This window comes from Heterocephalus glaber, unplaced genomic scaffold (genome assembly GCF_053883595.1).
Source record: "Heterocephalus glaber isolate CG9 unplaced genomic scaffold, H.glaber_assembly_v1.0 deba00001537, whole genome shotgun sequence".
Lineage (NCBI taxonomy): Eukaryota > Metazoa > Chordata > Mammalia > Rodentia > Bathyergidae > Heterocephalus > Heterocephalus glaber.
The window spans coordinates 340674-363224 of NW_028258332.1; the positions used below are offsets into that span (position 1 = coordinate 340674).

A 22551-nucleotide genomic window follows, 5' to 3' on the forward strand; every position below is an offset into this window, starting at 1 on the left:
GGCCCCCTTATCTATCTGGATGCAGGCTTGGTGGGTGCTGCCCTACCACCCATCCTGGTCACTGCCCAGCTCGCTCCAAGGTAGCGCTGACCTTTCTCCATCTGTACCAGTGGCACCCACTGTGCCCAGCACGTCACAGCTGTGCCCGGTGACTTCCTCACGGACGGCGTGGGACACGTTTGTGTCAACGTGGAATACGTTTGTGTCAACGTTAAGTTCAGTACAGAGTGACGCCTGCCTACAGGAGACTGATCCTTATATCTTGGGTTTCTCATTTACAAAGTTTTCATCCAAAATGCCTTGAAATGTTTTAACAGAATTGGTCAATTGGACCTGGGATGTAGCTCAGCAGCACAGCACCGGCCTGGTAAGTGGGAGGCCCTGAGTTCAATTCCCAATACAAAAAAAAAAAAAAAAAAAAATGGTCACGCAGTCTGTGTTGGAGGCTGTAATGGGCTCCCTGTGCAGGCACTGGCACATGGGTCCGGAGGGACCTTAAGGCATATCACTTGTGATGAGAATCCAGGGTTTGGCCAGTTACACTCTCAGCTCATCACTCATAAAACCCACCTCAATTTGATTGGACGAAATTCTTTAAATTTCCTTTCGTAATAGATGAGTGATATATACAGTACAATGAACACTGTAACAATTATTTTCAGGAAGACTACAGAAGAGAAATAGCAATTTTCTAAATTGTGTACATTACAGTACCACAAAGTAGGCCAAAGTTCAGTATTACATAAATAGATAACCTCCTAATAAAAATTTTTACAACGGCTTCCTTAAGGAAATACATTCATAGACTGTTTACGTTCTGTTTTACAAGTGACAGTAATAGCAGGGTTCTCCTGTCTGAAATGGCCACACTGCCCTCTGAGGGCAATGTAGATTCCCGGGAGCAATGCTTTCTAGTCTGAACTCTGGTTCCACCGCAGCTGTGTCCAGCTTCGGAGTTCACACCCGCCCAGACGAGGCTGCCCCTTCAGAGACACCAGCATGGAGCATCAAGGGGCATCTGTCTGAGATTTGCTGCCTGGCGGCTGGCTTTGGTATCTCAGTGTGCGCAACCAGGAGCTGCCTGAACCACTGTCCCAGACCCAGCTTCTGATCCTGCAGTGGGAATTGGACCCTACGTCTCATGCATGGCCTAGGCAGGTTAACGCAGCTCCCAGTGTGAGCAGGCAAGCCACTTGGCTGTAGAGCACCCCAGGTAAGGCTCCTGAGTTGCACCAGCTGGCTGTGTTGCACTGCAGCTGGCCTTGGTCTCATCTATAAGCAAGGAAAGCAGGGCCAGGAAACCAGAGGTCCTGTATGTCAGTGTCAGCAGATGGGTTCCAGTCGGAGGAGCAGCTCTGAGGCAGAAGCCAGGGCCTTTTGTGTTGAACAGACTGCTTTCACTAGTTCCTTTAAACAGTGAAGTCGTGAAGGGGAAAGCATGTGCTTTTTCTGTCTGGGACTCACTGTGTGGCATTAACACCAAGTGCTGCCGACCCCTCTGACCCCTGAGAATGAGCTGTCAGCCTCAACCCTGAGGTGGCAGCAGTTTTCCTGAGCAGAGCTGGGAGTGGTTTTCGAAAAGCGTGGAGGGCCCTTGCTCCCTTTCAGCCCCTCTGGTCTTCCTCAATGACATGGGTGCAGGAGAGCGCTGCCTTGGCAACCTTCAGCGTGGGTTTTGAGGCTTGGGGGTGACCCACCTTTCACAGCTCTAGCGGTAGGGCTGTCCAAGCCACATGCCTGAGTCCCGGGCACAGTGGGAGGAGGTCCAGGACAAGCACAGGTCGCTTGGCCATGCTCTCCTTGGAGGCTCAGGCCCCAGGTTCCTCCCCGCCCTGGGCCTTCCCCGTGGGGATCATGGTGGCCCAGGGCAGCCCACAGTGGCTCCCGACAAGGCTGCCTCGGGATCTCTCTCTAGCCGTGGTCCAGCCTAGCTGTCGGCCCTCGACGCCAGTAGGGTCAGCTCGGTCGAGACCTTGTCTGCAGAGAGCAAGCCCAGGGCCCGGACAAGGGACGACGAGGCTGGGCCGTCGGAGCTGAGATACCAACGCAACAGATGCCACCAGCCAGAGGCCGACGGGCATCACAGAACCAGCAATGGTAGTGACGGGCCAGATGTGTCTCGGAGCCCATGTCCCCGCCTCGCGGGCCACCGCTCGAGACCGAAAGGTGCGCAAGGACGGATGGCTCCGGACAAGCTAGCGACCCGGTGGCCCGACAGGGACGGGAGCCTGGTCCGCCTGGCCGCCGGGTCCCCAGTCGGTATGGCTCCGCCTGGCACGGCCTCCAGATCACAGCGGCGTCTCTTCCTGCTCTAGCGCCAGCGGCGGCAGCTCGGCTGGGCCGGGCGGCTGCAGCGACGCCAATTTGCGCAGTTCTGGGCGGCGGCGCGCACGCGGCCGCTGAAACGAGCGCCGGCTGTGCACGCGCCGCGCCGCCGCCGATCGCGCATGCGCCCCTGGCCCCGGCATGCGGGAGGACTGGGCGGGGCTCGCGGGTGGTGACATCGCTGGGTGCGGGGGCTGCAGGACAGCGGGCGGGCCCCGGCGCGGGGACGAGGGTCTGGTCAGTGGCGTGTCGGAGCCGGTGTCACCTGTGGGGTACAGGGTGTGAGGCCGAGGCACCGCAGGGTCCAGGACGAGGGGATACCTGCAGTGCCCCGCGACGCGCTCCAGGCCAGCCCGAGACTGCGCCCACCCCTCTGCGCACGCCGCACCCGCTCCAAGGACAGAGGACACGGGGGAGGGGCACGCCGGATCCAGAGGAAGAGCAGGGACAGGCGGAAGGACAGCAGTGAGCACCCGACTGCACGGTCCCCAAGTCCTAGTGGCCCTGCCCAGGGAGTGCCTCAGTGAAGGGCCTACGGCCCACGGCCTCTGCCAGCGTCCACCAGGCAGAAAAACTCCCTCCGTTTGAAACGGGCTTGAATCCTGAGGCGGGCCAGACCCACCCATCTACAACGCTTTCACCTGCCTGGAGCACTCAAAAGGAAAACCTGGAATAACTAAGACCCTGCCGCTAGAGGGCTCTTCGGGCTTCTCACCTCCTCCAGGGTTGGGCTCTGCAGGAGCCCCAGAAAGGGTGCTGCTGCCAGCTTATGGGCAGAGACTTCCCGCACCTTTCCCGCACCCTGCCTCTACGAGGTAGAAAAGACCCACTGCCTCTGTCCTGGGCGTTCCCCTGCTCCTGGATCCTTCCAGGGCCCCTTCCTGCTCCTTGCTCCTGGGCGGAGTGAGTGAGATTCAGGCCGACCACAGACGCCCCTGTGATGCAGCTGACAGTCCGAAAGTGAATTCTCAGTAGGACAACCTGCAAACACAAGCCCTCATGGCCTCTGGATCCCTGTGTCCTAAGCAGAAGCAAAGACAGACTGGTTTGTCAGCATCCCCTAAGAAGTCTGCAGCCGATGGAAGCTGGGATCTAGAGGAGGAAGAACTACTGGAGAGAGCTGGAGAGTGTGGGTCCAGGAGAGCCCTGGAAGAAGCATCAGAGAGAACAGGCGTTAGGGGTGGGGCACCAGTTACATGTGTGTGGACTCAGGGAGGATGTGGGGCCGCTCCTCGCTGTCGGCCAGCAGGAAGGAGTCCACTGACTTGTTGCTGAGGCGGAAGGGTGCCAGGCGGCGGAAGTTGCTGGGAGACTGGGGGATCTGCACACGAGCCCTCTGGGAGGGCACCACAGTCTCCCCGGGGGACAGCCAGGGTGGCACCCTGGCGAGGATGCTGGGGTCCAGGTGCTCATCCAGGGAGAACACAGGGTTCTCAATTCCTAGGAAAGAGGTCAGTGCTCATTAGCCTCTCGGGAACCCCGGCAGGACAAGGAACACACTGTCCAGGCTGATGGCAACTCCTGTGACTACCACCAGAGGTCAGGACCTGCCCTGCCGGTCCAGTGCCTTTCAGCCTGCACCCCGTTCCTTCCCTGTCCTTGAGCGCAGAGTCCTGGCCTGCGGAGCCACCTGCCCTGGGGAAGGCTGACAGGGTGGAGGAAGCAGCACCCGGCCGGGGCTCTTTAGGCACTGAGGGAGCCCCCATTCCCCAGCCTCCCTCACCTGCTGGGGAGTCTGAGGCTGTGTCCTTTGTGACGTTGGCCAGAAACTCGATGCCCCCACTGGTCTCCTCAACTTCATAGTCTGGGGCCTCCTCGGCATCCAAAAGTTCAAACTCTTTGGGGTAGGGAACAAGAGGAGGGAACTGGGCTGGGGCTAGAGTGACCCAGGTCCTTGGTAGCTCGCGTGTGGCCCGAGGGTTGTCATTGTGGCGCTGTCCCAGCAGTGCCAGGGCAGCCCAGGGACCAGGGACTAGGGTGGGCTGGGCGGAGGCAGAATCACCCCTGCTGTTCCCCTGGCTCCACTGTGCGAGGGGCAAGGGAAAGAGATGGGGAGGGTGCCGCCTTGTGGCTAGGCCAGGGAGGATAGGAGGAAAGGGCTTGGCCCTGTGACCCACGCACCACACCCTACCTTTCTCCTTGATGGCGAAGTTGTGCGCCAGGCTCTCCATGGGCAGCTTCCCATTGGGGATGCTGCTGTTCCTCTGTGGACAAGTGCAGCCATTTACAGATACACCCACGTTCAGGCCCAGCCCACACCCGCCCCTCTGACCCTGCCTAACTCTGCTCCCCTCGCTCTGCCTACACAGCCCCTCACCCGCTTCTGTGCACGCTCCCTCTTGTACAGCTTGGCTGCCTTCTTGTTCTGGTTCATGCCCAGCTTAGCCGACTTAAAGGACTCCAGGCGCTTGCGCATGGTCCTGTGGAAGATCTCCTTGTCCTGCTTCTCAGCCTCGTTAGGTGTCAGCTTGTGCCGGCTGTAGATGTGCTTGTACTGGGAAGGGGTGACAGGGCAGGCTGGTGGTCAGGAGAAGCAGCCCAGACCCCTGTGTCTGGAGGACAGGAGGACCCCAGCAGAGGGGAGGGACTGTGCAACCTTGAGCCTACCTCCTGCCTCGGCTTGTACAGGTACTGCTGCAGCGTGTGGTGGGTGACCATGTCCTCTGTGTCACGGATGCTCCTTCGACGCTGCTCCAGGGACTGCATGTCCAGGCACACAGCACTCACGTTCTCCCTCCTGCACAGTCAGATGCTGAGCCAGGAGCTGAGCTGGGGGATTGCTGCTGTCCCTCACCCTAACTGGGCCTGGACCCCTGGACGCCTGGGCCCCTGGAGCCCTGCCTAGCTCCTCTGTATGGAGCTTTACTTGACTGGCCCCATTGGACCCTCCTCACCTCCTGTTTAAGGTGCCTCCCAGTCACCCTCCAAATTCCTGCCTAGGACCCCAGCAGCACCTCCCCACTGCTTTCCCCAGCCTCAGACCTGCATCAGCGACTGGCCAGAGCTGGCCATCAGCTGCCAGGCCAGCATATGGAAGTCTAGGACCTGCCTTGGTGGCCTGTCCTGGTCCAGGACTTCAGTCTGCTGGCCGTGACACATGGTCAGGCCGCAGGCCCCTGCATCTGCTGGCCCTACTCCACTGCCCCTGCGTGTGCCTCACAAGAACGAGACCTTGCTGCTTGTTCCAAAAGGTTCATCTGTATGGTGCCAGTGCCCGCCCTCTTTCTGGACCCTTTCTCCACCCTGTCCCACCCCCAGCGCCCGTTTAGGGCCTGCAGGAGGAGGTGGTCAGGGCACAAGGAAAAGGGGTATGGGCAAGGGGTGGCTTTGGGGACACGTACAGGAGGTAGGAGACTGAGGCCTCCACAGTGGATGGCCGTGGTGTGCTGAAGTCCACATTGACCATGTTGTCAGTGCTCGGGGAGCGGATGAAGGCCAGGGACCCACGGCGCTCTCCCTGCAAGAAGTGTCTGGTTGGCCACCAAGGAGGACTGGTAGGCGGCACCTCTGACTGGAAGGCCAGGCCTGGTCCCGGTGTTCAGGGACCCATGGGCTCCAGGAGACAGAGATGGAGCCCAGGGGAGGCGAGTTCACCCTGTCCAGTGTTCACCCCAGCCAGGGCAGACCACAGCACCCAGAGGACGAGCTCCCGGAGGCCCTTGGGGGTCGGGGGAAACGTGATCCACACCTGAGGATCCGGACAGTGGCCTCGGCCCCAGCAGCCCTCAGGCCCAGGAGGGACTTGGGTCAAAATGTAGCGTGGTGGTTGGGTCATCTCTCCCCAACCCCTCCCCAGGACTCAGGCAGAGGCTCAGGGCCCTTCCTGGTGTCCAGGCACCTGCATGGAGGTGAGGAGCACCCCAGAGACAGGAAGCAGCAAGAAGAGGCCACCAGAAGCCCCTTCCTGTCCCCGTCCAGGCGGCTGGGTTTGCCTCTGTGTGAATTCTGCCCCAGAGGAGGCCTGAGGCTGAGGATGCTCTGCACCTGGGCAGCCTGGACCTAAGCCTGAGCTTGGTTTCAGAGCTGCAGGGCCCAGGGGACATGGACATGTCTCAGTGGTGTGTGTGTGGGGGTGGCTTTTCATCCTCTGTGATGAGGGATGGGGGTGGGCTGGGAGCTTTGGTGACCTGCGTGCAATGCCTGTGTCCCATCCCACACGTCTTGAGCCCAGAGGACAAGCTGGGATGGGCAGGTGCAGTGCTTGTGGCATTAGACCCTGGGTGCTGCCACAGGGCCAGGGCCCTGATTCCAGCAGAGGGGCAGATGGAACATTCCTGTACCTCAGCCACATAGCTAATTGCATCCTTCAGGTTCAGCTCGTGGAAAACATTCAGAATCCGATCTCGAGACTTTTGGGCTGACCTTCTCATGAGGACCTTGCTGAGGACCTTCCTGTCAAAGTTGGACCACCTGGGGACAGACGGTCACACGGTCAGCTCTCATGGCCTGGCGCTCCTGCCCCACACAGACAGAGCCCTGGACATAGGATTGAGTGGACAGAGGCCTCTGGAGCTGCACCCAGTACAAGACTGTCCTGCTGTCCTGGGTTTCCTGTCCTGAGACCCCCGCGGTGACTTTGGCCACACCTCCTGCGCCATCCCCCGACTCTGGTTCCCTTTGACCGCGGTATCAGGAGAATGCAAAGAAAACCATCATCTCATGCGCCTTTGTGAGGTTTCCAAAGACCACATAAGTCTCAGAGGGTGGCATGAGGACAGGGCTGGGGTTCCCGCTCTGAGACAGCATGCCCGGGCTTCACATGAACTTTGTCGCCTCTGGTGGAATATGGACAATTATCTCACACACCAGGGCCTCTATGTGTGACTCTAATTCCTTATTGGAGTCACATAATTTTAAGTGTCAAGTGTATTTTATAATAAAATAGAAATAGATTATTTCATGGGCAAAATAATTTTTAATGCTGATGGATGCTAACACACCCTTGTATTTGGGGGAGGAAGTATTTATTTTCCTGATTTTTAATTCCCACATAATTTAGCAATTGGGAATTAAGTAGCCACAGTGTAAGGGCATCACTTTCCCCCAGAACAAGATCTGTGTCTTTGATGTGTCCACAGCACCAGCCCCTCTGCAGGTGTCAGCATCTTCACCTGTGTGCACCTGCAGGTCTGGGGCACACCAGCCCTGTCCAGGTGTCCCCCGAGTGGCAGTACCGGTCCAGGACCCTGGCAGCTCACCTGGTGGCCCTGGTCCGGTTGAATGAGGGTCCTCCAGAAGTTAGTCATGAGATCCTTGGGTCACAGTAATGGGATCTATATGGCCCTGTCTAGGCGCTGTGTCCCTTATTAGCTCTGTGATTCAGGGTCGCCAATTGAAAGAGCAGGAAACCAACAGCTGAGACCAATGTGCATCACAAGCCGTACCCATTTTGGCCTAGGTTTTGTCCAGACGACTCAGGCCACTTACTTATCTCTGAGGTAATTGTGTCCGATCTGTCCTGAGATGTCCTCTATGGCTGAGAGGATGTGGTCGAAAGCCTGTTGGAGAAAAGGAATGTCCAGAGGGTCACAGGACAGCTTCGCCTCCCAGAGCGCAGGGGACACATAGGGGGCATGCAGGTGGCAGGCGGTGCCCTCCCTCCCTCCACTGCATCCCCACTCTACCCGGCCATGCAGCTTCTCGTTGAGTTTGGGCTCCTTCTGCTCGCTCCTCTTCACCTTCAGCCACTGTACCAGGGGCTTGATGGTCAGGCCCTGGGAGACAGACGGACAGCCTCGCTGGCCCACGGCTAGGGAGAGCCCCACCCAGCCCCCAGGCCACCAGCAAGGGCACAGTGGGCCCTGTCCAGGCCCATGGAACAGTGCGACAGTGGGAAATGTTAACGGGGCCTCTGCGCATCCACTGCCCGGAACAATTCTCAGGACAACTGGGCCACGTCCCCTGTGGGGCCACATGAAAACCTACAAAACCTTCCTAGTTACTAAAATTATAAAATCCAGTTCAGATCTGGAGCCTGGAAACTGGTCCCACAGGGCTGGGGGCAGGGAGGGGCCACTGCAGAGCCCGGCAGCCAGGCTGCACCTGGAAGATGACCGTGAAGAAGACCACGATCAGCGTGGTGCTGACAAACAGGTTCTTCTCCTTGACTTTCTTCTTGTCTAGAAGCACAACCAGGGCATAGGCCACAGCCCCTCTCAGGCCACCGTAGCACATCACCACCTGGTCGATGGGCTCCAGCTGCACCATGCGGTACCGGTTCAGGATCCAGGTCTGCAGGATGACACCTGCAGTGGGGAAGGAGGCTCAGCTCTGCAGCCCCTACCCCTGTGCCTGTGGCCACATGCCCTGAATGGCCCCGTCCCCCAGGTGACACCCTCATCTCGAGGATGGTGGGCATCTTCGAAGAAGCCTGGGCACTCATCAGGGTTCCTGGCCAGGCTGGTCTTTGGGGTACTGCCCTGGGCCCCAAACCCATGATCCCTGAATTGTCCCAGTCTTCACCGATGGTCCGGTACACTGAGATGAACAGCAGCGTGAGCAGCACAAAGGCCGTGTTCCAGGTCCAGATGAGGGGGTCCACAGCGGAGATGCCCAGGAACATGAAGATGATGGTCTCTGCCCCGCTGGCTAGCATCTTCATGGTGTAGCGCACCGTGGTGGCCGACTGCTCTGAGATGTTGGCCTTCACATACTTCTGGCAGCAGATGCCACAAAAGGTGATTCTGGGGGTGAGAGGCCATGAGGCTGCCGTTCAGTGGGCAGCACTCGGGACTGGACCCTTCTGAAGGTCCCGCCCTGCCATCTCTCAGCCTGGCGAGGCCACAGGGCTCCGCATCCTGGACCGACATCCTCTCGCTGGTCAGGCCTGCACTGTGTGGACTGGGCTTTCCCTGGGCTGATGTCCTGAGCTAGGCACTCTCTGCTGCCCTCTGCCCCCTGCCTGGGGCTGAGCACCCAGAATCACAGCTACTGTTTGTCAGGCGCTAGCCTCTGCATCTGTTCATGCCCCAACAGGCCATTGGCATCTTCCGGGCCATGTCAGCCTTAAGGGAGCCCTATCTGAGCAAAGGGCTGCATGCCTGAGTGGATGGGTGGGGGCCACAGATCACATGTGAACCCTCTGGCCCCGACCACCCCACCCCCGCAGGCTCTGCAGCTGCAGACAATTCTGCAGAAACACTCAGTCCTTATTTAAAATTAAATAAATAAAATTCCTCAACCCACACAATAAATGTCCACATAGCTCAGGGACTAGGAAGCTGGAATGTGTGCCCTAAAGGTCGCACTCGAGAAGGGCAGTGTGGGTCCACCCCATGTCCCCTGCCATGCAGCTGGGTATGAATAGCTGGGCATGAACTGTGCCCATACTCGCTTTCTAGGGGGTGCCCCAGAGTCTCTGGCCTCTGCCCAGCTGCCTGCAGGGCTGCTGCTCAAGCTCTGGGCTCCATGCACACCCGGGGACTTACGCTAGGATGGCCGACAGGGACAGCATCTCGGACGTGAGGTAGGACAGGTAGGAGATGACGAAGACGAAGCCGGGCTCGATGATGCGCACGTGCTTGGTGAAGCGTGTCACCAGGGACAGCAGGAAGGCGAAGACCACGCCCACCAGCGTGCCCCCCAGGCTCACTACGAAGAAGGACACTGGGGGGACAGCATGCATCTGAGGTGCCTGAATGGCCTGTTGTGCAGGGCGTGGGCAGCCCTTCTGGGCCTCTCCTCACGGGAGTTGCCTGACAACCACCTTCGGAGGCTCAAGCGCTCAGGAACCGGCCAGTCCCTGCTCTCTGGGGAGAGGGTCCCATCTTGGGCCCAGCCCCGGGGCAGAAAGAGATGCTGGCACTTTGGACCCTGGGAGCCCCGGACTCTATTTAGGAAACATCACTCAGACGAAGCCCTGTGGCCTGGGTTGGCAAGAACCAGGCCCTGTGTTGGCCAACACTGTCCATCTGTCCCTTCCTGGAGCCCCAGGATGACTGTCGTCCCAGGAAGCCACCAGGACCCCTCAGGACCCACGCTGTGTTTGAGGTGTCTGGGAAGGGGGCATGCACAGTGCTCCATTCTGCAACTGTGATGGTTTGATCCAAATAGTTCCCCATGTCCTCTATGTTTGCAGGTGAGGCATTTGGAAGGTAACTGGATCACAGGACGCTAACCTCATCTGCTGATTAACCCATCGATGGATTCATAGCTGGAAGGCTGTTAGGAGGGGCCTGGGGGGAAGGGGTGGGCATGGGGTGACTTGTCCCAAGCTCCCCTCCCCTCCCCTGCCCTGCCCTGCCCTGCCCTGCCCTCCCTGTCTGCTTCTTGGCTGCCATGACAGGAGCAGCTCTCCTCTGCCGAGTCCTTCCACTATTCTGTTTAACCTTGGAACCAGCCCACCATGGACTGAAATCAAGAGCCCAGTAAACCTCCTCCTCGCAGTTACTCTGTTGCTTGATAACAGAAAGCTGGCCAACACAGCGGCATGGTGGGAACTCCTTTTCCTGCTGGGGCTGTGGGCCGCAGAGCGGCAGAGGACAGGCCTGCGGGTGGGCAGGCAGGGCCGGCCAGCTACATACCAATGCCCTTCACGCAGTCCACACCTGTCACCTTGTCACCACCTAGTGTCACGAAAGACTCAAACACACTGTACAGGACCTGAGGGACAGAAGACATAACACATCTGGTCAGCCTGAACTCAGGGGTGGCCCTTCCTCGTCCCAGTGCCTGGCCTCACAGACTTGGACCTTGTGTGGAGCCGCGGCAGTGCAGACCTGAGAAGCAAGGCTATCAGTGGGCAGAAGGTAGAAGGTGGGCAGCAAGAAGGGTAAATGGGTGAGAGAAGGCACTAGAAATGGCCAACTGGGCAACAGGAGCTGCTGGCCGAATTCCTGGGGTCTCAGTGGGTCCCCAGCTGCCCCGAGAGCCGTGAAGGCATCCAGGGTCCCGCACTGTCCTGTCCTGACGTGGGGGGTACAGGAAGCAGGTGTTCAGGAGCCATCACTCGTCCCCAGGGCCTGTGTCCACTATCTACAAAGTCCCCCCACCCCCATCCACTCTCTCCTCCCATGAGGACAAGCTAGGGACAGGAGTGAGACTTCACTGCTGTGAAGAGCAGCAGCTGCTCCTCAGGTTTAGGCTCCTGCGGCTCATGGCACAGAACGCGCACTGCCTGAGGAGCTGCCTCTGGGGAAACAGCCCACAGAAACGACAGCTTTGGCTTCCTTGACTCCTTTGAGGGGCTGAATATGCCCCCTAAGTTCACTTCTTGGATCCTGACCCCAGGATCTAAAGTGCACCTGTGTGTGACAGTGAGGCCTCTGCAGAGATGACCGGAGTGAAGGAGGGTCACTGGGTGGGCTTAGCCCAACCCGATGGGGTGGTCCTGAGGAGAGGCGGTCAGGCCACAGACACACCTGAGGGAACGCCCCTGTGAGGACGTGGGGAAGGGACAGTGTCCACATGCCCAGGAGAGACACGGACGAGCCAGCCCCTGTGCCCTGACCTCAGACTGCAGCCTCGAGGACAGCGAGAAGTGAGCCTCTGGTTTAACCTCTGGCAGCCCAAGCGGACAATACAATCCCTCTGACATTTTGTTGCTTCTTCATCTACTTTCCTGAAGTCAGGAAGGGGCAAAACCAAGTGTGAGCTGCCACCGACACCCCTCGCTGTGGGGACTGTGACTGCGGGCTAGCAGCCATGTAGCCTGACCCGAAGGCTTGGGTGGACGGGTCCACGATGGTGAGAAGGGAAGGAAAGGCAAGGACTGATGCATCAGACTCTGCGTCGGGTGGGAGCACAGGCCGGGCTGCCCGTCCGCCTACGTGCCGGTGCCGCCAGTGAGGGGGCGTGCTGGGCTGCTGCACGGATGAGCAAGGCTGCCTGAGCACGGCAGATCGTTTGGTCTTGCTTACTGATCCCAGGGACGAGAGTGACACTCACTGCCCCCAGGTCCCAGGCCCCCTCACAGCCGTGACTGAAACACTGCCTCGGGGTCGGGGCCTCCCTGCTGCTCACCACGGTCACGGCATCGTTCAGCAGCGACTCCCCAAAGACAATGATGAATAGGACCTCATTGACATGGACCTCCTCGAACACCGCCAGCACGGCCACTGGGTCCACCGCGGCAATGAGGCTGCCGAACAGCAGGAAGTCCAGGAGCCCGGACTGCAGGTCGCCTGCAAGTCAAGCCTGCCGTGGGCGAGAGCCCAGCATGGGCCCTGCCCAGGATGAGAGCCAGCCAGCCAGGGTATGGGGTCCCCCGCCTCTGTCCCAGACCTCACAGCCCCGGCGGAAAGTGGGAGACACCTGTGCTGTCAGGCTGTGGGCTAGTGATGAGGCTGGGGACCCTCAGGGACAGCCAGAGAGAGCCCAAGGCTGGACATCTCCAGGATGCCAAGGCAGCTGGGCTCTCCCTCCTGGGCTGGGTCAGAACTGCCCTCCCCTGGGGCTAAGGAGCAAGGCTGGCGGGGAGGTTAGTGCCCTGGCCAAGGGCACGGAGGGCAGGGGACCTTGAGATTCCTATGAACCCCAAAGCCCAGGAGCCACCAGCCAGTGTCACAGTGTGCTACCATTGCCTGCTGCCGCACAGCCCTGCTGGCCTTCCAGAAACAAACGCATTCAAGGCCAGGTGTGAGATGCCCACGGGTCGGGCAGCCTGTTGCTCCAGGACCCTGCTGGACCCTGCAGCATATGCTAGAAATCAGCTGGTTCCCACTGGAATGCAGTCAGCCCTTGTGTGGACAAATGGTCCATCCACTTGGCCCTGCCAGGAGTGCTTGGCCCAGTGGGAAGCAGGCCAGGCTCTGTGCTCCCCTCCCTACCCCAGGCGAGGAGACCAGCAGCCTGGCCCACTGCTGGGACCTCTGCACGGCTCAGGTTGACCCTTCCCAGGTAGGTGTGGTGGATGCAGCAGGTATGGCGGGTACACCAGGCCTTGACCACTGTCTGCAGAGACCGGTCACTGCCTGCCCCTCTCTACCACCTCCCAGAGGAGACGGCTGGTGTCCAGCCTTGGCCAGCCGTGTCCCAAGGGCTGACCAGGCCACCCGCATCTGTGTCTACCGTGGGAAGCGGCCCTGCCTCTCCTGTGAGACCTGCATGACAGTGACACTTGTCCTGCAGGACACTGTGGCAGGACAGGCCGTGGAGCTTACAGAACGGACATGTTCGCCATTGCTAGGGTGCTTGCAACTTAGCACCTGTGCCTTTTATCATGAGGACATTGGCTTCATAAAAGCCAGGCACCGGGTCTGCCAGGCAGGATGTGGAGCCTCACAGACACAGGCGTGCTGGCCGGCCCCCTCGGCTTCTCTGCTCTCAACTCAACCTGGGACTCCACAGCCTGCACCTGGCAGTTTTGTCTGTGGGGTGAGGCCAAATGTCACCCCCTCAGGGCTGTGGACATCGGTCCGGGAGTCCTTGAGCCAGCCCCGAGGCAGCCGTCATTGTGGGTGTCCTGTGATCAGGAACCCACACGCCCGCCAGGCTCACTGCCTAGTGGTCTCTGGGCGGTCTGGACAGCAGGGGCACTTGAGGGACTGCCCTGTAAGGGGACATGGCCCAGAAGGACAGATGTGCCCAGAGTGACAATGCCCGGTCCAGTCTCCTCCGTCTGGAGGCCATTTCCCACACTGACCAAACCTCAGGACGCGGCAGGGAGCCTGGGGCAGACCGGGCCCCACCCTCCTTGGCGCTCCCACCTGTGCAGCACGCTGGCCTCCCTGTGGGGACTTACCCATCAGGCCACTGCAGAAGACCCCGTAAAGCGACAGGCCCGTGGTGGCTGCGTTCCACACGGTGCCAATGACCGCATACAGGAGGATGGTGCCCAGGTTGCCGAAGAAGAGCCGGTTGGGCATGAAGTAGCCGGCGTCCAGCACGATGGGGGGCAGCAGGTAGTAGAAGAAGACCGTGGGCGTCAGCGTGAAGGAGGCAATGTGGTCGGCTGCCCAGACGATGCCCCCTAGCACCAGGCCCAGCATGATGAGCAGCGCACTCTCAGGCACGATGCGGGTGACCTTGTGGGACAGGTGGAACACTGCGGGTGGGGGAGGGGGGTCAGGGCTGTGCAGGGAGGGGCGGGCCGGGGCGACCCAGGGCTGCGCCCATGGGAGCAGGCCCAGATCTTCATTCCAGGGCCCTGAGGCACCAGCGAAGCCTGGCCCTGCCCCCCACTCAGGCAGCCGGAAGGGCGTGGAGGTGATGACACCCACCTGAAGCTGGCGCATACGCTGGGGTGGGGACACTTGAGGGTGACTCCCCCAGCTTACCAATGTGTGGCACAGTGTCTCTCAGTGGCGAGCACTGAAGTCTCACTACTGACGCGGCTTTTTTGAGTCTCAGAAGAAGGTTGTTCTGAGACACTGAGACCCCAGCGGGGCCCAGAGCAGCAGGAGGAGCAGAGCGACCCCATCTGTGGGAGGGGCTAGGTGGGGGTCGGTGGGTTCACGGGGTGGGTTCACGGGGTGGGTCCCAGAATTCTGGACAGCTGAGTTAGGTGGAAATATTCTAGGCAGTCAGACAGGGCTAGGTCCTTGAGGGAGTCAGTGAAGGAGGAGAGAACACATCACAACTGTGGCTGGAGGTGCATCTGTTGGAGACCAGGCCTCAAGATACAGATTGGATGACCAGGGCCAGGGATTCAGCTCGGTGGTTCCGGTGCCTGCTTGCAAGCACAAGGTCCTGAGTTCGATCCCGGTACCAAAAAGAAGATTGGCTGACCAGGCCTACGTGCCTCCCCGAGGAATAAGCAATAAATTAAAGATTATACTGCAATTGGTATCACCTGATCCAAGTCTACCTAGACATCAGTCACCCAGCGGGGTGATCAGGACCTCCTGATCCATCTCTTCCTAAAAGGTCCTTGTTCTTGCCATATGCACTTGCTATGTGATCTGCTTCCCCATTGGTTCAGAATCACCTAAGCAGCTATACTTGCAATCTTATCGGTTAATCATGATACCCACCTCGTGATTTTGCTCTATACAACTTCTTCTGAGAAGTGGGGTCTGCAGCAACCCACTTTCAGGCCCTCTCCTGTCTCTCAGAAGCTATCTCTTTCAATAAATTTTTCTACTCTTGACCTCAGTTGTTTCTTAAAATTCATTCTTAGGGCTGGGGATTTAGCTCAGTGGTGCCGACGCCTGCCTCACAAGCACAAGGTCCTGAGTTGGATCCCCGGTACCAAAAAACCCCCAAAACAAAAAAATTCATTCTTCGATTTGGGGGAACGTGAACTCGTATCTGACATCTAGCAGGTTGGGAGTGACATTTTTTCCCCTTAAATCACCAGGACCCACCCGTCCTCCCCAGACAGCCTGGACTGGGCTTCCAGACCGGTTCTCCATGTGTCATCAGGAGGTGACTGCCAGGCCTGGATGGATGCCCGGGAAGGGCCCTGACGCTTGGGGAGGTCCCCTGGCAGCTGCTGCCTGTACACAACCCCACATCAAATGCCAGGGCCACCTTCCCGAGCCTGGTGAGCAGGGTGCCACTGGGGAATCTGTGTCTGCACTGCCACAGCCTTTGGCCCTGTCACCTGGGTGAGGCTCAGCCTGGCGTGCTCTGACCTGTGGCCCCCACTCCAGACTTGGGAACTCTGGCAGCAGAGGCAGGGCCCACAGCTTCCGGCAGTGCCCTGTGCTGGCTGCCCTTCCTGTAGCGACGGAGGCTGTTTCCCCACCCAGTTCAAACACTGGGGCCCAGTGCCATGTGGGTGACAAATGGCAAAGCGAGAGGAATGTGTCTCAGACGGTGCCTGCTTGGGATGAGGGAGGCTGCAGTGAACCCGGAGGGCTGGTTTCCTGGAATCCTGAGGGTCCTCCCCGCAGCTGGCAGGAGAGACGCCACCTTCTGGGAGAGGAAGCCCCATCCTGGGCCCCAAGTGCCGCTCCCTGGACAGGCAGCTGAGAGCTCACACACTCAGGTGGCACCCTGCCCAGGAGTCTGCATTCAGGACCCTAAGACCTGGAGTCATGCTGTGGACCCTGAACCCAGGGCAGCGTGGCTGGGGGAGGCCAGAGAACATACTCCCTGCTCCAAGCCTCCTGATTCCTTATCAAGTCCAGAGATGGCCCAGTGGTGCTGTGCTCTGTTCTTCCCACACCGTGACCCTGGGCTCCATGTCTGCAGCTGTGCTCAGAACAGCTGAGGCCCTGCCCCAAGCCATCACCCTTCCGAAGCTCCTGCATGCCCCAAGGTGGGGCAGCTTCTTTCTCCTGGACAGAGGATGCACGAGCTTGAGTGTCCCTGATTCCCAGAGCCCCAGAGCCAGGCCATGTCCCTGATGTCCTCCGTGGTCCCATGTCAGCCCTTTCTTCACACCTGGGCTGGTAGGGGTCACTTACACTTGCGACAGCTGGGTCCCTGCCCTGACCCTCCTTCAGGGTCCCATGGTTAGGCGAGCCTGCTCTTGATGCCATGGGTTAGACAGCGGAAGGACCAGACGCCTCTGAGCTCCAGCCCAGACCCCTCTGGGAGACAGCCGTGCAGGTGTCTGTGCAGGACTCGGGTCTTTGCTGCAACCCCTTCCAACCCCTGCCAGGAAGTTCAGGGGGGGGGTGGAGCTGGGCTCATCTCAAAGCAGCAGCACAACACTGCCTTTCGGGAGCTCCAGGGACATGGGATGCTACTGATTGGTCCTTGTCGTTTTCTGTGTGGCAGCTGATGCCTGTAGGTTGTCATCCATCGGGAGCACAGGTGGATGGAGGGTAGGCTGGCTCCCCACCAAATGTGTTTGCTCAGAAGTAGCCCCTGAAAACCCACAAAAAAATAATCGGTTCTTTTGATTCCCAAGAAGGGCAGGTGTCCAAATGCAGTGTAGACAGGAGTGTGGAGTACTTCAGCCCCTTGCCATCCCATCTGCCTACCAGCATCTCCAGGGATGGAGCTGGCCTCCTGCACCGAGTGAGGCCTGGCCGCCGTCTGTGCCTGGGAGGCCTGCCTCTCTGGCTCTTCGGAGCTGTTTATGTGTAGACCTGGCAGCTCCTCCGTCTTCCTCTGGCTCTTCCTGGGCTGAGACCTCTACCTTACCTGATGACTGTTCCCGCTGCCACATGTCTGGGGGTGGCAGGACAGTGGGGGCCTGTGTGTGTCCATCCTCTTTGCTAGTCCTCTGACCAGAGTCAGGCTCTCTTGGGTGCACCAAGTCCCGCCCCCTCTGACCTTGGCATCTCTGCTCTGGAGCCATAAACCTCAACTCTGTCCTTGACCACAGGCCCTGTCCCATCTGTGAAAATGGGCTTGACGCCACTTCCGGATCAGGCTGGTCCCGTGTGGCCTGGACCCAGGGACTGTGGGGAGGGGTCTGCCAGCTGGGTTCTGCCTCTTCCACAGTGGTGCTGCTCGTTTCTCTGTTTCCTTCTGAGCATCAGACACAGCTTCTCACCCCAGGATGGGCCAGTACTGAGCATGGGGCTCCCCGTGGTCCTGCCCCTCTCAGCCGAGGCTTTGCTCTTCCTCCCCTCCCCGGGGCATCCCGGGGCTCTGGACACAGCTGCCCCTGTGTGCGCCTCTCCTCTGGAGCCTCGTCATCTCCGCCTTTCCTCCCAAGCCTCTGCCACCATGGTGCGAACTCTCCCCCCCGGCTCTGAGTCAGGGCAGGTCTCGGTGCTAGCACCCTTGGGGCACCCCCAGCCTGGGCAGTCTAGTCCCATGACTGCCTCCAGCGCACAACTTACATGGTAATTAGATACTTAAAGAGGTGACTCCGCGATGTTAAGTGGCCATCTGCTAATGGCTCAGCAATTGGGAGCCTGGTGGCATTTCAGGAGTCAGAGCCCGCTCCTGCCGGGTGGCCTGCAGCTGAGAACCTGTAGCCGGGCGCAGAGCCTCGTGGGTGGGGCAGCCACAGGCACAGGGCTGCTTTTGACTTGCTGCCATCCAGCGTTTGGGGGTCATGGGTCGGGGGCTGCTGGTTGCTGGGCACATCAGGCCTCTACCTGTCCTGTGCCCTCTGTCCAGGACACAGATGGATGGCATCCTCTCCACACAGAACTGGTCACTGCTATTTCTAGTCATGCGGGCCTTCAGGGTGCCTGTGACTGTCCCGATCTGCACACAGAGCCCTCTCACCTTGCTAGGCCCTGCCTTGGGGCCATGAATGGCCAGCACAGTGCAAGCACCCACGAGGACCTGCTGCCTCAGCCCGCAGCCTGCAGGCTCCAGCTACCAGTCTGTCTACGCTCCAGGTCTCAGTCCACTGAGGTCTCTGGGGAAAGTCAACCCTGTGGGCTGGGGTAGATATTGGGGCTGGGCCTGGAGGGTCCCCCAAGGTCATGGGTGAAGGCAAGGCCCTGGAGGAGTGCTGAGGGGGTACAGGAGGCAGAGCCTCGAGGGGACCCTCTCTATTCTTTTGTTTTTACCCATGGCCATGAGAGAACCTGTTTGCTCCACCACACTTGCACCATGCTGTGCCAGCACACCCCAGAGTGGCAGAGCCAGCAGTCAAGGGCAGGAACCGCCAGACCAAGTGAGCCAGGTTAACCTTCCACCTGCTGAGCGATTGTCTCAGGTGCTCTGCAGGGACTGAGGCAGCCACTATGACCTGGAAGAAACCAGCGATAGTGGCCCCAGCAGGGACGGCCTTTCAGGGGACCGAAGGAAGCATGGAGGGACAGGGATGACAAGGCCAGGAGCAATGAGACAGCACGACGGGAGGACAGACATCCAAGCCCAGGAGTGAGTTGGTCTCAGGGCTGAGAGTCACCGCAGTTCAGCACAGGATGGTGCAGTTGCAGATGGTGACAAGAGGACAGGGTGGTTTAGCTCTAATTACAAACCCTCTGGCTGAAGGTGTCTGGCCAGGCAGGGAGCTCACCGAGTTTCACTGCGCCCAGTCTGCTCACCCACTACCAAGGATCTCTCAAGGTGACAACCAGTTTAGCTGAGTCCACGTAAACGCAGGGCACAGTAAATCCCCTGGTTTTACTTTAACATGGAGAAGCCTCTGAGAATCAGACTCTGCCTAATGAGCCAAATGGATGGGAGGGGGGCAGGGCAGAGAGCAGGTCCAGCGGACGCAGGCTGGTCACACCTGTGGGCACAGCTAGCAGAAGACACACGGACATGTTCAAGCACACACACACACACACACAGAGTGACACACGGACACACAGAGAGAGACAGGGCCACATGCAGGGACCGCACAGACAGACATGGACACACCCTGATAGGAGAGTTCCTCTGTACCGTGCCAGGATGAGGCTGGCTCATGCCCCTGGACCAGTGCATGCTGCAGACCCACCCCTCTGAGCTCTGCACGCTGACCCAGCTGTGCCAACTCAGCACGCCCGAGGGCTGCAGTGAGGGTGTTGGTGCCAGCTGGGGCGAGTGGCATCTGTCCCCAGCCCTCACAGATGTGACCGATGTCCCGGGCAAGCTGGGCTCACGCCTTCGGGACAGCGAGGCAGTGGCTCCTGGCCCCTCAGAGTGAGCCCTGCACCCACATCCAGAAGGTGCCCTTGCGGGTCACTCGCAACACCCGGCAGGACTCATCCACATTCAAACTGGAGAGAAACCACGGAGACTTCCCAGGGAAGCAGAGATGCCCTCACCCCAGCCCCTGGTCCTTGGGCTGTGCGGAGGTGCTGTGCGTCCTCCTGAGCCTGTGGGACCTCCTCCCCCGAAACCACCGAGCAACTGCTTGGATTAATTCACATCCTCGTCCCACTCAGCTCCCCTCTCACATTTGCAGATGGTGCTGCTCAAACAGGCCAAGTGCAGCCCCAATGCCCTGCTTCCCTGTGACCCCTGCCATCCACAAAAGTGCCACTGGGCAGGGAGGCTTATGGGATGGAGGCCTGGGACCTGAGACCTGGGGGCTGGGGCTGGGTAGCCACCTGGTCTCACAGGGGCTCCCACTTCTGTTCCCTAGCAGAGCAGGGGGAATGTGGTGAGGTAGAGCCTGGAGTTCTGAGGTCCACTCCAGGCACAGCAGGAGTCCCAGGTGCCACTGAATGAGGAAGAATGCTCACACATGTGCAGACCCAGTGTGAGGAGCAGCACACAGAGGGGACCACGCCACAGGCAACTGTGTGTGTTCATAGCAACACAGGCCCTGGGTCCTCAGGAGAAATGATGCACAGGGGCTTGGGGCTGTGGTGACCCCAGAGGCCGGGAACAGCAGGGCAGCTGTGACCCCACATCTACATGTCCTCAGTAGAGGAGCCCTGATGGCCACCACTTACAAAGCACGGCAAGACTCCAGGTTTGCTTTCTAGGACCAAGTGACGGCTGGGACTTAATGAAAATGAGGCAGAGATTTTACAGTCTCATTCACAGGAAGAGATGGGGAGGAGCTCCCTTTACACACCTCGCCCAGAGCAAGGAAAGTACTCTGAAAATGTGTAAACACAGACAGATAAGGATCGAGAACAGAGAAGATAGTCAACCCTGAGAAGGGACTCCCATTCCTCCACTGTCTTTTCCTGAATGCAGCTCCTGCTGCTTGGATGCAGAGCATCTCAGGTGACCACCCCCATAAATGATGGCAGATCTCTGGGAGGAAAGAGCCAGAACGGAGAGTCCTGAGTTCCATGTGCCAGCAAATCTCCAGCCACTCCCTGTAATTCCCTGTTGACTTACAGAGAAGCAGGGCAGGTCTGTGGCTCCCAATGGAAGCTGAAAGAACAGAGCAGAGATCACAGCTGCAACTGTTGGGCTGCTGTCCACTCTGGCCAGCTGCTTGGTAAGATGGCAGCCACTGCCCAGATTCATCCTTTCCAGAGGAACTTGACCGTGTGCGGAGTCCCCACTGTCCATCCCATGCCCTGAATGCCATCAGTGATGCCAGGCACATGAAGAAACAGGAAAGGGACCAGCCCATCAGTCAGCAATGGAGACCTCAGCCAACCTGGACAAGAATTAGCAGGTAAGGACTTCAGCACAGCTGCTACAACTGTGCTCACGGGGGAAGGAAAGGGAAACACACCATTCATTTAAATGGTCAGTGTCAGCTGTGGACTAGAACAGGGCTTGGCGAATTTCTCTAAGGAGCAGGCAGTCACCCTGTAGATGTGTGGGCTGCACAGTGTAGTTCACAAGGGTGCCCACGCAGCCAGGGTTCTCGGAACCCCAGGCACAGGCGGCAGGTGGTGTCCCAGTGAGACGCTGCTGTAGAAACAGGGTCAGCCCGTGGGCCCTCTTTTCCAGAGCCTAACACGTTCTGTCAAAGGAGCCAGTGGAAGGCCTAGAATTTAAGAACGCAGTGTCTGAAGAAAAAGAAAACTCAATGGCTAGACTTGGAGCCTAGAAATGGGAGAAGAGACCACCAACTGGAGTCAGAGCAACAAGAATAATTCAGTCTGAAGCACAGACAGAAAAGCAGATTTAAAATTGAAAATACTGAATCTGTGGGCAGTGTGTGGGGCATCAAGAGGCCTGGCACCTGCAGGTGGTATCCAGGAGAGGAGGAGTGGGGAAGGCAGAGGGCATTTTGAGGGAATCACGGGCAAAAGTGGCCTCAGTTTAGTCAAGGCATCAGTTTATAGATTTGGGAAACCGAATGCCCCACGCAGGTTAAATATAGAGGTCACTCCACAGGCACACTGTGGTCCAATCACTGAAGATAAAATTGAAGTCCTGAAAGGTGTCCCAGTTACCAATAAAGCCTTCTGCCCCACTGTTCCCCATCAAGGGCAGGAAAGGATCAGGCCCCACAGGAAACCTCCTTTCGATACTCGCCCCAGGCTGCAGGTTGTCTGTCTTGGGGGCTGGAGGTTCTGACTGGCCCTGGCCTGGCACTGTCCCTCTAGATGCCCTGCTTCTCAGGAGCCTGGCATTTCCACTGTCCACTGTCTCCTCTTCTCCTGCCTTGTCCTTACGCGATCTCCATGACTGAGAGGCAGGGATTATGAAAGGTATTCTAGCTCATCACAGAGACTTAGCACTTCTGTTTCCCTCAGGTTTATCAACAACCCTAAGAGGCCCTGCCGAGCTGCATGCCAACGGGACAAAGTCCTGCATGCACCCATCCTGGGGTGGCTGGGCCTCCAGTACTGCTCCGGCCCTAGGGATCCATCCTGTCTCCAGGTGTGTGGACACCTTTCCAAACACTGCCCAAAGGCAGGGCAATATGAGGACTCAAAGCTATGGCCCTGGACAGGCTAAGTCCTGACCTCGGTGTGAGTGCACATAGGTACTATCCCAGGAAGTGTAATCTGCCCTTCCCCTGCCTCAGTTTCTCCTCCAGAGCAAGGGAAACCAACCACCTGGAGTTTGGCAGCATCCCAGGGTGCTGTAGTGTCGCAGAATAACTGGGCCCAAGGCCCTGCAGGGCCAACT

The 22551-nt window shown here is 58.9% G+C and overlaps 1 protein-coding gene across 5 annotated transcripts in view; it reads right to left on the minus strand.

Moving 5' to 3' along the window:
• Positions 1-575: 575 nt before the first annotated feature.
• The window catches only part of Slc9a3 (solute carrier family 9 member A3), a 35870-nt gene continuing 13894 nt past the window's right edge, over positions 576-22551 (minus strand). The window contains exons 2-17 of one of the 5 annotated variants that reach the window (XM_087189146.1): positions 14006-14308; positions 12286-12446; positions 10848-10926; positions 9753-9930; positions 8788-9008; positions 8368-8570; positions 7950-8039; positions 7753-7823; positions 6606-6735; positions 5667-5782; positions 4933-5062; positions 4643-4819; positions 4457-4529; positions 4049-4162; positions 2272-2590; positions 576-2228 (exon numbers count right to left, since the gene is read on the minus strand). In XM_087189146.1, coding sequence (XP_087045272.1) covers positions 2289-2590; positions 4049-4162; positions 4457-4529; positions 4643-4819; positions 4933-5062; positions 5667-5782; positions 6606-6735; positions 7753-7823; positions 7950-8039; positions 8368-8570; positions 8788-9008; positions 9753-9930; positions 10848-10926; positions 12286-12446; positions 14006-14308 — 2348 coding nt within the window. In that variant the 3' untranslated portion in view covers positions 576-2228; positions 2272-2288. The other 4 variants (XM_013072382.3, XM_087189147.1, XM_013072381.3 and 1 more) reach the window with 4 other exon arrangements.